We start from the raw sequence: 15,305 nt of genomic DNA, 5'->3' as shown, positions 1-15,305 counted from the left end.
TGTCAGTGAAGTTACACACAGGCATCTATACAGTAGTAAAAGGAAAACACTTCAAAATAACATATTATTCAAAACAAAACTCTAGCTTTTATATAAGCCTGATTCTATACACAATCTTTCCAAGTGCCCTTTATAGACTTTAGGCAAAACTTGAATTACTTTCTTTTTTTAATAGGAAAGCAACATGAATTGAGGATCCTAATAAAGCATTTCATGCTGCATTTCACTGAGTCTTACTGGAAACATCAATTCAAAATGGCTTGCAGCGTAGAGAGATACGAGTTGGAATCTGGGTTAAAAGATCATAAATTGGAGATAACGTGGATATCCAAATTATGTAAACTTGCCTTTTGTCCATCTTTATTAAATTCATTTTCAGTGACCACAGGGACCTCAGATGAAATCACCACTGCATCAGAGAAACGTCTAGTGAAAGCTCTGAGGAAAACCTGGGTACAGTTCGTGGACTGATACAAAGTCAATACAATGCTGACTTTGGCAATGGAGAAAAACCCCAAGGAGATGGAGCTACCATAGTCTTTTAGAGGCCATCAAGAAGAAAGAAACGCAAAGTTAATCCACCAACCATAAAACCCGTTGTAAAGGTAAGAGGAGATGCAGCACCTGTAAAGGTGTCCACCCATCAGAGGTGTGGAACGGTGTGGGCTGGCAGCAGCAACCCAGGGCAGAGAAGTCAGCCCTGCTCCTATTTGCCCATAAACTGGCCAAGTCCCCACAGGATCCCAAGACTAGAGCATCTCACAATAAGCCTGTGCTTCCACTGAGCTCTGGAGTCAAGGCCACAGCAGTATTAACTCTAAGCTTCACCTTGTGCTACACTCACCCAGGGATATGGTCCTTCTCCCTCATTATTCAGTAGACAGCACTGTGGAGGCAGAGTTGGATGTGGACATAATTTAGTAAGTTTGTGATATGATTAGAGACGTTTGGCACACTCTGAATTACTGAACTCAGTAACTCACTGAGCTTGGTTACCTTGGAGGTTCTGACAGGAAAAATAACGTTTTCCTAAAGGTTGGAACGAATTCTACTAAAAACAAGAGCAACCCAGGACCAAAGTCAAGATGACATTTCTATATTGCTATTGATTAAGCTCACAGAAAGACTTCTGCTCCTCTGAAATGTAATACCTACCCCTTGATACCCCTCTTCTATGCATGTTGGCCTTTACATCCCATGAGCCCTTTAGTCTCACTCTAAAGAGCCAACTGGTCCAGGCTGCTTCGCAGCCATCCATAGAAAACTGTAGTCCTCAGACGAAATTATTTCCCTCTCCTCCTCCATCAACTGATTTCCAAATCTGAGCCAAAATAATCACACCAGGAGCATATTTACATGGTGCACGGCCACCTGAAATATGTGGGGCTCGCTTCATTTCCAAGCCGCATTTGTCATTCACAGTGCTTAACTGCAGGCATATAGCAAAATGTTATGGCAAGAAAAAAGGATTTTCAATAACATCGTTGAAAAATAAGTTAAAACAGAAATTTAAGAAGAGTTTGGTAAATCCTGAAGCAGGAAAAAGCTGAATGTGTCATTTCAGCATCATGTCTTTTCTTCAGTTCTTAACCCTGCCTTGGTTTTGAAAGCAGATCCTTCCAACTTCTTCATGCTCTTTAAATTAAGGGCCCCATTGGACTAATGTAATCCATATGCTTACTATTGCTTACATGCTATTCCTAAGGGTCACCTCAGCTGAATTATGACCCCACTACACACACTTCCCTACTGTCTGTTACCTCTATCACAGAAAGGCACGCTTGGAGAAAAAAAAACAGAATGTGATGAGCGTGAAGTTTATTATGTTTGCAAGAACTGTTCTTATGTACATTTTTGCTAGACATCAGAACAAGAATATTTTGATGAGGTATTTGATTAAATATCTTTTAAAATAATAAGAAATAAATTAAGTAAATGCAAGTGATGCACGTAAGCAAGGCATCAGCTATACATTAATTACTGAGTAAACACAGAAGCCACTTTTTTTTCTTTCTTTCAGAAACCAAACTTTTAAATTGGAGAGGATTGGATCAAGAATTTCACGAGAATCTTTTTGCATTTATCGTTTTAGAAAGGTCCTATATTCTGCATGGCCCAGTGTACGATGAGCAGCTGGCTCAGTATTTGAGATGTGGTAAGGAAGCTGCTGGACACACATATATAAATTAACATCTCTCTTCACTGCCCTGCTAAGGAAATGCAAATCTATGACAGGACAAGAAAATGAACAATTAGCAGAACCTTGCTTGAAAACAATGGGTTTTTTACCTTAGAACTGGATTTGTTATATTTACTGCTTTTCCTGGTGTCAGTGAGAGTGCTTGCAGTGCATGGAGCCGGCACTGTGGTAAGTCTGCTTGAGGGTAGGAAGGCTCTGCAGACGGATATGGACAGGCTGGATCAGTGGGCCAAGGCCAATGGTATGAGGCTGAACAAGGCCAAGTGCCAGGTCCTGCACTTGGGTCACAACAAACCCATGCAACACTACAAGCTTCGGGAAGAGTGGCTGGAAAGTTGCCCATCAGAAATGGACCTGGGGGTGTTGGTCAACAGCTGTCTGAATATGAGCCAGCAGTGTGCCCAAGTGGCCAAGGCAGACACAGCATCCTGGCCTGTATCAGGAATAGTGTGGCCAGCAGGACTAGGGAAGTGATCATCCCCCTCTACTCGGCACTGGTGAGGCCCCACCTTGAGTACTGTGTCCAGTTTTGGGCCCCCCAATACAAGAAAGACATTGAGGTGCTGGAGCAGGTCCAGAGAAGGGCAACGAAGCTGGTGAAGGGTCTAGAGGACAAGTCCTATGAGGAGCAGCTGAGGGAGCTGGGGTTGTTTAGTCTGGAGAAGACAATTGCTCTCTACAAATACCTGTAAGGAGGGTGTAGAGAGGTGGAGGTTGATCTCTTCTCCCAAGTAACAAACGATAGGACAAGAGAAAATAACTTCAAGTTGTACCAGGGGAGATCTAGATTGGATAATAGGAAAAATTTCTTCACTGAAAGGGTTATCAAGCCTTGGAACAGGCTGCCCAGAGAAGCAGTTAAGTCACTATCCCTGGAGGTATTTAAAAGATGTGTAGATGTAGTGTTGAGGGACACAGTTTAGTGGTAACTCAGCAGTGCTCGGTTAACAGTTAGACTTGATGGTCTTAAAGGTCTCTCCTAACCTAAATGATTCTATGATTCTAAGTCCGAGCAGAGGCTGGCATGGATTGCAGCCGCAGCAGGGAGCCGTGCCGCTGGATCGGGGGAAACCAGGGGGAAACACTGTTCTCTGAGGAGTGTTGGACAAAGCAGGAACACAATGGATGCACTAAGGAGCATGTGGTGTTAGCAGGGCAGCTAATGCCATAGTGACTGGGAGGAAGCACACAAGCTGAAACCAGAACTCTCTACAGCCCTCAAGGTAGAAGCTAGCTGCACTCAACTGCTAAAATGGGCTGGGGAGAGGAAGAGAGCAACAAGCTGCTGGTGGAGCTGGGGGCACCCACAAGCCTTTTATTTCTATTGTAAGCACTGTACAGCAGGAGGCGTTCAACAGCAGACTCGTAAGAGTAGATCCAAAACTCAAGTGAGGGCTGTTTCTGGCCCAATGAAGGTGCCCCACCAAGTTTTTATATGTAATGGGCTGTTAACTCCCCTGTGGACTTGTTTTCTATTATACACCTCACCTAAAGGAGTAATAGATGAGGCATACTGCTGTCTGAGACTTAACAGAGCCAACAACATAAAAAGAACAAGACGTTGACCCTCCATCATTTCCTAAAACATGAAGAAGTATCTGGATGCAGTTAGGCATGGTTTAGTCAATCTGCATTGTTCTGTGGCTGTGTGATGCTCTAAAAACAAACAAAAAACAATCCAGAAAGCAAAACAAAAGCACACTGATAATGGTTTGAAACTTAACAACATAACTGACATGGCATCTGCTTCCCTTTAGCATTATTTTTCAGACCCATGGGTGAAATATAGTCTTTCATGTCATAGCTCCCATAGTAAATGCCCTCTAAGCATTTGAAGATTGAGAAGCAAATAGCAGGAATCAAGTCTATGCCTTTCAAGCATCAAACTCTTTATTAGTAGACTAGCCTTACTAGCCTTTAATTTACAGTTTTATCTAGTGGGTGCATGTCAGCCCCAGTACAAAGAGAATTAATTAGTCTGTACTTTGACATTGCAACACACCGGCTAGACAGACCAATGAAGAAGGACATGTATGGAACTGCAAAGCAAACTGCAGATTTGCATTAACTTGAAAGCAAGAACAACTGCCAAGACAGCTCATGCTAACCACTGCAATAGTAACGTAAATAAGTGAATAATACACAGGAAAGTGTTAAACCTTTGTCCATACCTGAGACACAGAAGGTCGAGGGGGCAATGCAGGCGGTGGTGGGGGCAGCCAGCCAGACCTCACAGCTGAACAGGGAGAAAAGAAGAAGAAAAAAAACAAAAACAACAAAGAAAACCACATTAATTTAATTCCAAATAAAACCAGAACTAATTTCCATGATAATTCCTAGTGAAGAGGCAGTATTCCACATTTTAATAACAGAAACAAAACTTGATCTTTATTGAGCAAACCCTGTTTGAAATAACTTCATGAGTAGTGAATGAGCAATGATTTAATTGCTGTAAAACCCCACAATGTTATGACAAAAAGCAGCGATGGAAGCCAGTCACCACAAAAGCTGTAACTAAAGCAATTCAATTCTAGTTGAAGAACCCCAGAAACAGGGTCTACTGTCCTTGGGACTTCACTCTTTATCATTAACATTATTGCTTTTTTTAAAAGTGATGCTCTAGCGTCCAATGTAGACATTAGTGTTCACTCCAGATAAAACACAGTATATGACAGAGTGCAGCCTTAAAAAGAAAACATCTGCCATGGAATCAATAGGACAAAAGCCTAAATGAACCAAAAAGAAATCAGCTTCTTTGGCTTTAGCTTTTGTAAGTGCATGTTATTACTCATTGGAGGTATTCCAGAGGGAGGAAGAGAAATAAGGGAAGGAAGACAAACCCTAATGGGTCAGTTCAGGCCCCTTTAACATAATGCAATTTCAGCTTTTAATTTGAGCCAGCACAAAGGGAGGGTAACAATCATGTAGGTCCAGCCACTGTATTTCTCAGATTCCTTAAAATACCTAAACCCCATTGTCATGGATGCGAATATTCAACACAGTTATGATTTAGCAGCAGTTCAAAATTTATTAACAGTTTGAGGTAGATCAAGAGGTTGAACTTTAGCAGCACTTAATCATTAATCAATTTAAGGATTTACAAAGTGATTCAATAAAATAATTAAACAGAGACTTAATTACAGATTTGAAAATTACAAGATTCACACTACAAGATATCCTAAATCAAGATATGTATATGTATAAATACAAAACATACAAACACCATTCAAGGAGCCACACACACACACCACCTGAGTCTTTAACTGCAAAGACCAAGGTCCCTTCGCAGCGGGCGACTCCAGCGAGCCAACGGGTGCCCCTTTCGACTCCTTACACACACACAAACAGACAGAAGTATTTGGATCCAGTAAAATATATAGACACCCACACTCGTAAAGGTTAATGTGCATATTCAAACACATAGATAGATAGATAGAGAGGTGGATGAAAGAGAGGCTAGCCTATAGTTAAAATTTCCCTTTTCTTGAGTTTAGAGTAAATACAATGCATGGGCGTTCCTCAACGGGCGATGACTGACCCTCGAGAAGGTTGACTCGCCCCAGCCCTTTTACCCTTGAGGTGTTTTGCCTGAGCAGCGTCCCAGCTCAGGGGAGATGCTGGTCACAGCCTGCTGCGATCTAGGAGAGCTCAAAGGGTCTCACTAGGGTCACTACTTATAGGATACAAGGTAATTGGCTTTTGTCAGGTACTTCACCACTCAGGCCCAACTCGGACGATGGGATATTCTGGTACTTTTCACCAGTTGCGCAGGCCTAGAACTTGCTAGATCTTGAAGTTCTGGTATCACCCTTCCCTCTTTAGGCCACAACCCAGGTATTGCCAGGGGGTGATCAATTATCGATACTGTTCCCAAGCAATAGGGGACACAGGAGCCAGGTGCATTAAGGGGTTGCCATAACGTTCTGGTCCATTGCCCTTTGCAATTCTCATCTGACTTACTTTAGGTTGCTATGTGGGCCAGGTGGAAGGGAGATCACGCCAAGCACTGGGTAGCTTAAGAGAGAAAGGGGTTGCACCACCACACCCATCACGGAACAAGACTACAGGACAGATTATGGCTTCCAAAGGCAGCTGCAGCAAGGAGAACCAGCCTAGAACAGAGACACCAACCAGGACTGGTGGGAGTCCTTAGGTGGACCCAAGTCCTCCCCAAGCTCCTGTCACACTGAATGCTGGCAAAGATATCAGACAGTCCATCTTGCGCTGGTGGTTATTTGTATAGCAAAAAACCCAACAATATTAAATGTAGAAATGCCTTTTACCACAATAATGCTAAGCAAGCAATTACTTTTATACACTTTTTATTTCCATGCATATTTTAAAAAGCCACAAAGACCATTACGAGCCCTGTTGCAACTTAGCCATTTACATATTTTATACACCAAGTCTAGAAATGTCTACATGGTTGAAAATACAAAGACAAAAGATATTAACCACTACAGATGACAGTGACATGAGAGTAAAAATGTGTGGGTGAAGGCAATAGGACAGGGGGTAACAGCTTCAAACTAAAAGAGGGTAGATTCAGACTAGATATAAGGCAGAAATTTTTTACGCTGAGGGTGGTGAAACACTGGCACAGGTTGCCCAGAGAGGTGGTAGATGCCCCATCCCTGGAAACATTCAAGGTCAGGTTGGATGAGGCTCTGTGCAACCTGATCTCGTTAAAGATGTCCCTGCTCATTGCAGGGGGGTTGGACTAGATGACCTTTGAAGTTCTCTTCCAACCCAAACTATTCTATGATTCTATGAAAACATTAAGAACAGTCATATTGACTATGTACAGCTCCAGAGAGGCTTATAACACATTGGGGTTTTTTTACATCTTTTGTATCATCATCTCTTGAATCAAAATGAAGCCTAATATCACTGCACACAATGCCAAGGAGAGAGGTAGAACAATTAAAACCCAACTTAGGTTAAGCAAGCAAGCCCCTAACGCACCTACAGGTGTGAAAGAGATTTGAAAAAACATGGTTATTAGGATCCTTTCTCTTGCATTTAATTAGTTCTGTTTATAAGGCCCCTGCAATACCAGTATGATGTCATCACTACATTCTCTATCTCTTTTGCACAACTAATCTTTGGACGAGAACAGTGCAACAAGAAACCTTCCTTCCCTTCAGTCTGAACTTCAGGTTATTATGTCATTTATCTGAGCACTGGCAGTGGCTTTGGCAATTACAGCTAATAACAATATTTGAAAACAGCATCTAATTCAAACACCAACGCTCCGTAGGTCCATCAGCTGCATGCTGCAACAGCAGACAAGTATGTATGCTCAATGCAAGACGTTTATCTTCAGGAAACCCTGCATCTGCTTCATTGGGCCCTTCCAAAGGTACATAGCCATCTCCAGGGCTCATCATTTTGGTATGTGCTGGCCTACGCTCCGGCAGGCGCTCACAAGCTTTATCGCAAGAGCTGCTTCCATTGAGAATTGGCCTCAACTTCAGCTCTAGAGGATACAACACTTACTGTCCTCGCTCCCCGATTCTTCAAACCCAGTGATATACCCAGGAAAGCAGCAGGGTAGTCTTTATGCAGAAAGGTACTGGGCTTGCTGGAAAAGCACCTGCTGAAGTGGTTGCACGCACCGTGAAGCCCCACACCTCTCCTGGGATTTGGCCCACAAAATCACAAAGGGAAAAGTAATTTTTCCATAAGATGACCAAATTAAGAAAAAAAACCACCCCAAACCACCAAAAAATCCCACCCTCAAAAATGCTTCTTCAGCTTTCAAAATAAAACATACGTTAATTTAGCATGAAAGAAGTTAGATGCTTACACCATGTGCATTTGACCCAGTTTCGTCTTTTTAATCCTGGAAATTCTAACTTAAGCTACTCATGAAATATTCATAAAATTTCTGCCGCTGCAGAACATCTTCAGCCTGTTGTTAGAAGGAAATCATGTGTATGTGAGCACAACTGCTAGACAAAAGTTAGTTGATTTTTGAGGACTCATAACAACTTATAAAACAACCTCACTTTTTTTCTCCACAGGGCAATGACAAGAAATTTAATGACAGATGCTGCGTGCTTCAGCCTTCTCTAGTGTCACTATCCTAGAAGAGGGCAATATTAAGAGATACTCATAGGTTTTTATGTGTATCAGCAGGTTACTTGTAATATTAGGCTATTGCAGAATGCCTGCCTTCCTGGGAGACCACCCCACACAGATCGGGTCTTGCTGTAAGTGATGGCATCACTTCATTAGCTCTGAAAGTGAACCCACATAGAGTCTGCTTCCAGAATGAAAGGAGGTTTGCTTCCAAAAGGAAAGCCAGTACCCTGGGACCGAGGGGCAAACAGACAAATGTCCTATTTCCAGGAGCACACCCCAGAGCTTGGATAAGCTGCATGAAAACAAAATCAAGTCTTCACACTCTGCGTAAAAGCAGAGGGAGCTGGAGGGAGCGGGATGGGCCTCGCACAGGTCACCTTGTTACTGAGCGACTTGGTGGCACTCACACCAGGTTGAGCCATGTAAAGCAAATCTCAATGACAACACTGTGGACAGGCCACACAAGTACCAGTAAAAGAGATTTAAGTATATCCAGTATCCATATCACATGTTTTCTGTAAATGATAGCATTTTCACGCACTAGTTACTCCCACAAAGATAGTGATAAGGGTTTCAGTTCAAAAATCATGGCTTTCTGCTTAGCGTGATCATACTTTAAGGCAGATTATCTGCATGGAAAGCTTCCAGGACCATTTTGTACTCCCTATTTTGGCAATCATAAAGGTCTAATAGCTCTAACAGGACACTACACTAGATAAAAAAAAACAGGTTTTCTAAACTGAAGCTAGATTAATATTTTAAAACAAACACCAGGCTGTAATGCTACACTCTGGGAAAAGGCCATGCCATCCTCTCGGGTCACTCTGCTCTGCCTCCAGCCTCCCTAGCAGACAACACAAACCCTCAGCACTTTCATTACCCATGGTAGTGAGAAATATCAACCATGGCGCCCATCCAAGTAGCTCCTTATTTGATCTAGGAAGAGGAGACCAAGGAAAAACATAAAATTATTATAGTCTGGTCAAACGTACGGGAAGTAGGTCTTTAGCTCGCCAGGCACAGCAGTAGGGCAGGATGCCAAAATTAGGGTGGAACAAACTTGGGCCCTTGGGATCCTTTAGAGTAACCTGTAAGAGCAACGTGCTGCACCTCTCCCGCCCCATGACAGTCACTTGTCCTCTTGTTTCTTAGAGCTGAAAGAAGCTGCCATAATACACTGAGCTGCTGGATGCATACTATTTTTTAAAATTATTTTTTAAAAATTAATTAATACTGGAACAGCAGCATATAAAACCACACCTCCTGAAACACTTCCGTGTCAGGTATTTATTTCATTTCCATTCTTTGCAGCTGTCTTCCTTATCGGTTTTACACATCTACCATCTTACCCTGGGTAAGATGATAGACCCTCAGAAAAGTTAAAGCTTCTGCTGAAAAAAATGTACTCTTTTCTCTCACCTGAATTGAATACGTCCATAAGCACTGTCCTGAAGGAAGGGGGGTTTTCCTGGGTCAAGGGCCATTTTGTACCTTTCTAGCCACAGTGAAACTAGAAAGTGCCTACCAAAGGAGGCTGACCTCATCTCATGTCAAAACCGTACACACCTTTCCTCCCATGACCGAAAGGGCACCCAGAGCTTGGCCACTCCTTGTGTTTCGGTCACCATTCCCAAAGGGAGAAAGGGCCCTCTGTTTTTCAGATTACACAGAGGGTGCAGTCCTAACCCAGCCTATATCCAGGCTGCACTGGACCTAGATGTCCTAAATGCAGCTTCTTGCTTCTGTTCTGCTTCCACCCAACTACCACCACCACGACCACCACCCCTTCTGCAATTGGGTGGGGACGCTACGGGCCAGCCCACAGCACAACCCCCACTGCTGGATGAAGGGAGAGGCTGGTTGCGCAGCAGGTTTACATCAGTTTACGCTGCTTCAGAGTGCTGGGCTCCCAGATCAGGTTTAACACAAGACCAACCAATTCATTTTATCAGGAAGCAAAGGATTGGCAATACTGAAAACAGTTCAAAAAAGATAAGCCAACGGAATGAATTGTTCTTCAGTTCCCCAAACCACCTAAGGCTTCGGTTCCTTCAGTAGTTTGGGAAGCTGGCATTTTCACCCTTCCACTCTGACGCTATTTGGGAGAGGTTTTTTGAGATACTTTTCCTGCTTCTGCTGCCAAAGGCAGACCACAGAAAAGCTCTGTGTCTAAGCTGGTTTCTGGTTACCTCTGTCTTACAAAACTTCCCTTCTTGTTCACTGAAACTGGTACTTGGATATCCCATAATACTGACACCATTCTCTGCACTCCTTCATTTATTTACATTCCTGATGACAGCATTAGTAAGGTGATTGTGAAATAACTGTTTTTCAAGAGATCTGATTTATTAATTATAACTACTATGTCTGCAAAAAGTCGCAACAAGAAAAAAAAAAAAAAAAAGCTGCAGCCAGGAACGTAAATTTAATGAAGGATTCCAGTAAGGTGATTGTGAAATACTTATTTATCCAGGGATAATTCTTACTAATGTAAATTCCACTTACACAAATTGTCAAGAAGCAGTTACACTTGAAAGGCTGTTAAGATTTACCCCAGTTTGCACACAAGTACTCTCTGGACTCAGCCATAACATAGCATATAGACATAAAAAATTAAAAATCTCAAACCGCAGAAATAAATTACCCCATCAGATTCCTATCATATAATAACCATTCATCCATTTATGTCCACACTACTTTCTCCAGCCCATTCAACCTTAATTATGTCCTTGTCCAGTTGAGCAGAGAAGTAAGTCACATAGTTGTAAACACATAAATCCTTCATAAAAAATTCTAAAAGGCTGAGAGGCATAAAATTCTTCCATTCAAATCAGAAGGAAGACATTCATATTTTATTCAGCTCAGTTCAGTGATCACATATATTCTGAAGGGGAACAGGACTAGAAGGAAGCAGCAGCTCCAGGAACAGACTGGGAGCTGAGACTCAAAAAAAAAAATATCCATTCTCTGCTTCAAAAAAATGGTTTTGCCACATTTATGTTAAGAAAGCATTCCACAGTATTTTCGTAACAGTGATACCGTGCTGGAGAATAGTATGAACAGTAGCTCAATTTTATGTCTTCTTTGGTTTATGTGTAAAAGGCATTTTTAATTTAAATTGTAATTGTTGTTACAACCAAAGATGTTAACTCGACTCTGCACTCTCAACTCGACAAAGATGGCAACATTAGAGCTCTTGTAGACTGTGCAAATGATGTTCAGCGAAAGGGTATATTTTGCTGATGGTATTTGCCATTACCGCTCTTCTAAAATAAAGGTTCTTGAGAATCGTAATTTTCCTCATTTAATGTTCTGGTCTGATTAATAAACACAACACAGTAACATGCAAGAAAGCACAGTACTACAGCATGAGTAAAAGCCAGCCCTATTACCCAGGGAAGTAGCTGGATTTCACTAAATCGAGACCAATACAAGAGCAATGAGAGGAAGGGGTCCTGAAAATTAATTACTTAATTAAATTCACTGGGATCCATATTCAGCATAAAAAAGGACATTACTGTTCTAGGTTCCCCTTGTCACTTCGGCTTTGAACCAAAAAGTTAGTTGTATTTATGGTAACACAAACAACATAACCCCCTGCAAAGCCCCTTAAAAGCTTGCCTTTAGTAACTAAGACTTGCAGACAGCTAGCCTCAATAAATACAGATATTTCCTAGCAAATACAATTAAGCATAAAAGAATACAGAAGATAATGCAGTAATCATACTTATCTAGGTCAAGTTTGGCAGGTTTTTTAGTCCCCAGTTCTATGTGCCCAAAAGGGAAAGTTATCTGCATTTGGCTCACTAAGCTAAAAAGATGATGTAGCCGAGAACAGATTGCTGAAAACAGCTGGAAACAGTACTAGGGTAACTATTTGGACTAGTTTGTATCAAAATGTGTATGACAATGGAGCAACACTCATTTTAATTCTCCACATCTTCTTTCCTACACGATTACAGAACTGTTTTATTTGATACGTGGCCTGAAAATATTCAGAAATACATAAAATCTGGCTGTGGTTGGGCAAATATGAAAAAACAAAGACATTTCAACACACGCTTACTATTCAGGCATCTCCACACTTGTCAAATAAAACCCACCAAGCCTGTACCTTCAAGTAAAGGTTGTGCTAACTGAATGAAGTAATGAAGGTTTGATGAAGGAAAGGAAGTAACGAAGAGCCTTCCTCTTCAAAGGTATGAAAAAGAAGATAAGCTGTGATGCTGAACGCCAGCCTTCCTCTAGCACCGATGAAAATGAAGGGGTACAGAAGAGAAGTTTGTACTGACTGAGTCTTATGAGAGAAGCACCACTTTAAACTGCATGGGAAACCTGTACATGAAGGAATACGGAAGTGATGCGGGGGCATGTCCATCACTTACGGGAATGCTGATCTGCACCAATAAACCCGTTCCCTTGTTCCTTTTCTATCAACACTACACTGAGAACAGAGGGGACGTTTTCTTGCTTGGCAGCCACCACTAGCCCAGCAGAGATAAATAGAGGTTACATATCTGACTGTAGTTAGGAAAACATCGTCCATAACAGAAAACACCGCACTTACAATAAAATGCTAGCGTGTTTCCCCCTTACCAAGTGCAGTACTAAACACCTCACGTTATAAAAGAGAGAAAAGACCGGAAATATTCGCCCTGCACTGCTGGCTAAAACCAGCCCCCTCAACGGAGCGAATGCAGGTTACAGTAAGTATTTCCTTGCAAGCCCACATAACACACGGTGCCTGCATTCCATGCGTTCTTCACCGCAGGGACAGCCACAGCAGGAGGCAAGTTTCAAAAGCAAATGAGCACTGAAAACCTTCAGTCAAAAATTCATTTGTAAATAGTTATATGGCTGTTTTGATGAATTACACAGAGGCATTCAATCTTTCTTCCGTATCAACATGAAACTACACTGTTTATGACAATTACGTTGTTTCATCAAAGCAAATTCTCTTTTCCAAACAAGTATCCTTTGTTCTACAGAACTGTTAATTAAAAGAAGTTATGCGATTCAGAAAAGAAACTAAATGGGAAATAAAATGTATTTCAGAGGCATCTGTATCACTCTTAACAAGACCCAGACTGCTGTCACTACCTATAATTGCCCAGAAGTAAATTCTTTCTTAGTTGTCCCAGGCAGAAAACGTAATAGAGCAAAAGGCCAGAGGACAACGGGTGCATTTTTGGATTTTAATACTTAAGCTGAGACCTGTCCCAGTCCCAGAGTTATGCCAAGGTGGACCTTTGCTTACTGCTGCTGTCAAGGGTAAAAGGTGGCTGGGGGCCTTGCTGCAGGACTGCTGGGCTCTGAGCTGCGTCAATTTTGCCCTCCTCAATACCTGCTCCCTTGCTTAGATCATGGGATGGTCAGAAGAGAGCAGGAGCAGTCCAAGGGAGCAGCTAATTCTGCAAAAATTCTGCAAACGATCTTTGTGAAAAGCACAGGGAAGTGTTGCGGGCCACAGGCTCCCAGGTATTACTCTGGGAGCTCTTGGCTTGTACCTGACTAGACAGTGGGCTAGAGAAGAAATGAAGACATAAACCAGGTCATGTAGGCATTTAAACTGACAATTTCATTTGTACTTAAAACATGCTGTTGTCTTTCCAGGAACGCATAAAACCCAGCCAAGTATTTTATTAATATGTACATAGGCCAAATGCCAGAGATTATATATTCAACGAAAAGAAATACATTGAGAATCTAGCAGTACTCAATTTTTCTCAGATGCCAACACAAAGACTACACGATTTTAAAAGAAATTTAAAAAAAAAGAGGTTTCTGTCTCTTAACATCTCTTAACAGAAATTCACATATGGACTCACAGGATGACCTGGTATGCAATGATTTTTCTCTAGTTAAATTCACTAGCAGCCCTGTACACTGATGTTATGGGGAAAACTCTTCGGGGATTGGTGGGGTTTTGAAAATACTCGGCATCAAGGCAATGAAACTCTCACTGTAGCATCTTGTTTGTGCAAGGCTTGAGAAAACACGCATCCTTCAAAGCTAAGCAAAAGCCAGGGGCATCCACGACAGATTTAGGAGAAGAAAAACAGTTCTGGCAACAGCCACGATGCTTCACTGATACCACTATTTAATAACCCCGAAGTTAAACTTCCTGAGGTTTTCTGAACATTAAATAAGGCCATTCTACCATACATGTTTTCTCAACCACGCCATACTCTTAGGGTCACAGCTGAGAAAAATAGGTCAGTACACGATAATATACACCCTATAGCTTGCCACATCTACAGCGCCCTCCAAAACTAGCATCATCACAAATCATGGCCTCGATGAACAGAAATAAAAGGGTTTTGTGTGTTTTTTTTCTAATACATCCACATATACACATGCAGAGATATAGCTAGGGCTATAATCCTCCCGTGTGTATTATTAAAATGTCTGTCTACAGCAGTTCCATAATTATGGTAGATCTGAAGAAGGTGGGGCCTTTCAGTAAGTTCTCTTGGTTTTGTATGTTTTTCCTGGGTAATCCTAATTACAGCGTCCCACAGTGCACCTATGGAGGACGAATGAAGGCACCTCCTTCAAGTGCAGTTATGTCCCAATTCAACAATTTTAAAGCACAGTTTTCCACGGCCAGTGCATTGCTGAACATGCTAGCCAACAGGGATAAATGTTATCTGTGTGTACTTGCCAGGAGAGGGATATCATGAGTGGCAAACATAATATAGCACCCCTAAATGAAAAACACACAAGAACACCCCCCTCAACAAACCAGTGCCCACAACAAGGATCTGCCATAGTCTTTGGCTGAATTTACATGAAGAAAAGAGATTTTTCTTTTTTTGCATTTTAAAAATGAACAACAGAAATGCTCCAAACCACTGATGGCTTTACAACTAAAGAATTGATACCTATAGAGCAACGTGACCAATGAAGAACTGAAAATAAGACTTAATACTACTGAGCACTCCTTTGCAGGTGTGGGAGCAGATTATCCACCAAACTCGCAAAATCAGGATTATTTCTGAACAAGAACTAATAGGAC

At 41.8% G+C, this 15,305-nt stretch overlaps 1 protein-coding gene across 1 annotated transcript in view; it reads right to left on the bottom strand.

Moving 5' to 3' along the window:
• The window catches only part of REPS2 (RALBP1 associated Eps domain containing 2), a 107,644-nt gene that overhangs the window by 20,083 nt on the left and 72,256 nt on the right, over window positions 1-15,305 (bottom strand). Inside the window, exon 14 of the mRNA XM_063342412.1 lies at window positions 4,372-4,436. Coding sequence (XP_063198482.1) covers window positions 4,372-4,436 — 65 coding nt within the window. The remainder of the gene's footprint in view (window positions 1-4,371; window positions 4,437-15,305) is intronic.

The sequence above is a fragment of the Chroicocephalus ridibundus genome, chromosome 1 (genome assembly GCF_963924245.1).
Source record: "Chroicocephalus ridibundus chromosome 1, bChrRid1.1, whole genome shotgun sequence".
NCBI lineage: Eukaryota > Metazoa > Chordata > Aves > Charadriiformes > Laridae > Chroicocephalus > Chroicocephalus ridibundus.
Note: the sequence above shows the minus strand (reverse complement) of the source record. Positions and strands in the feature narration are given on the sequence as shown.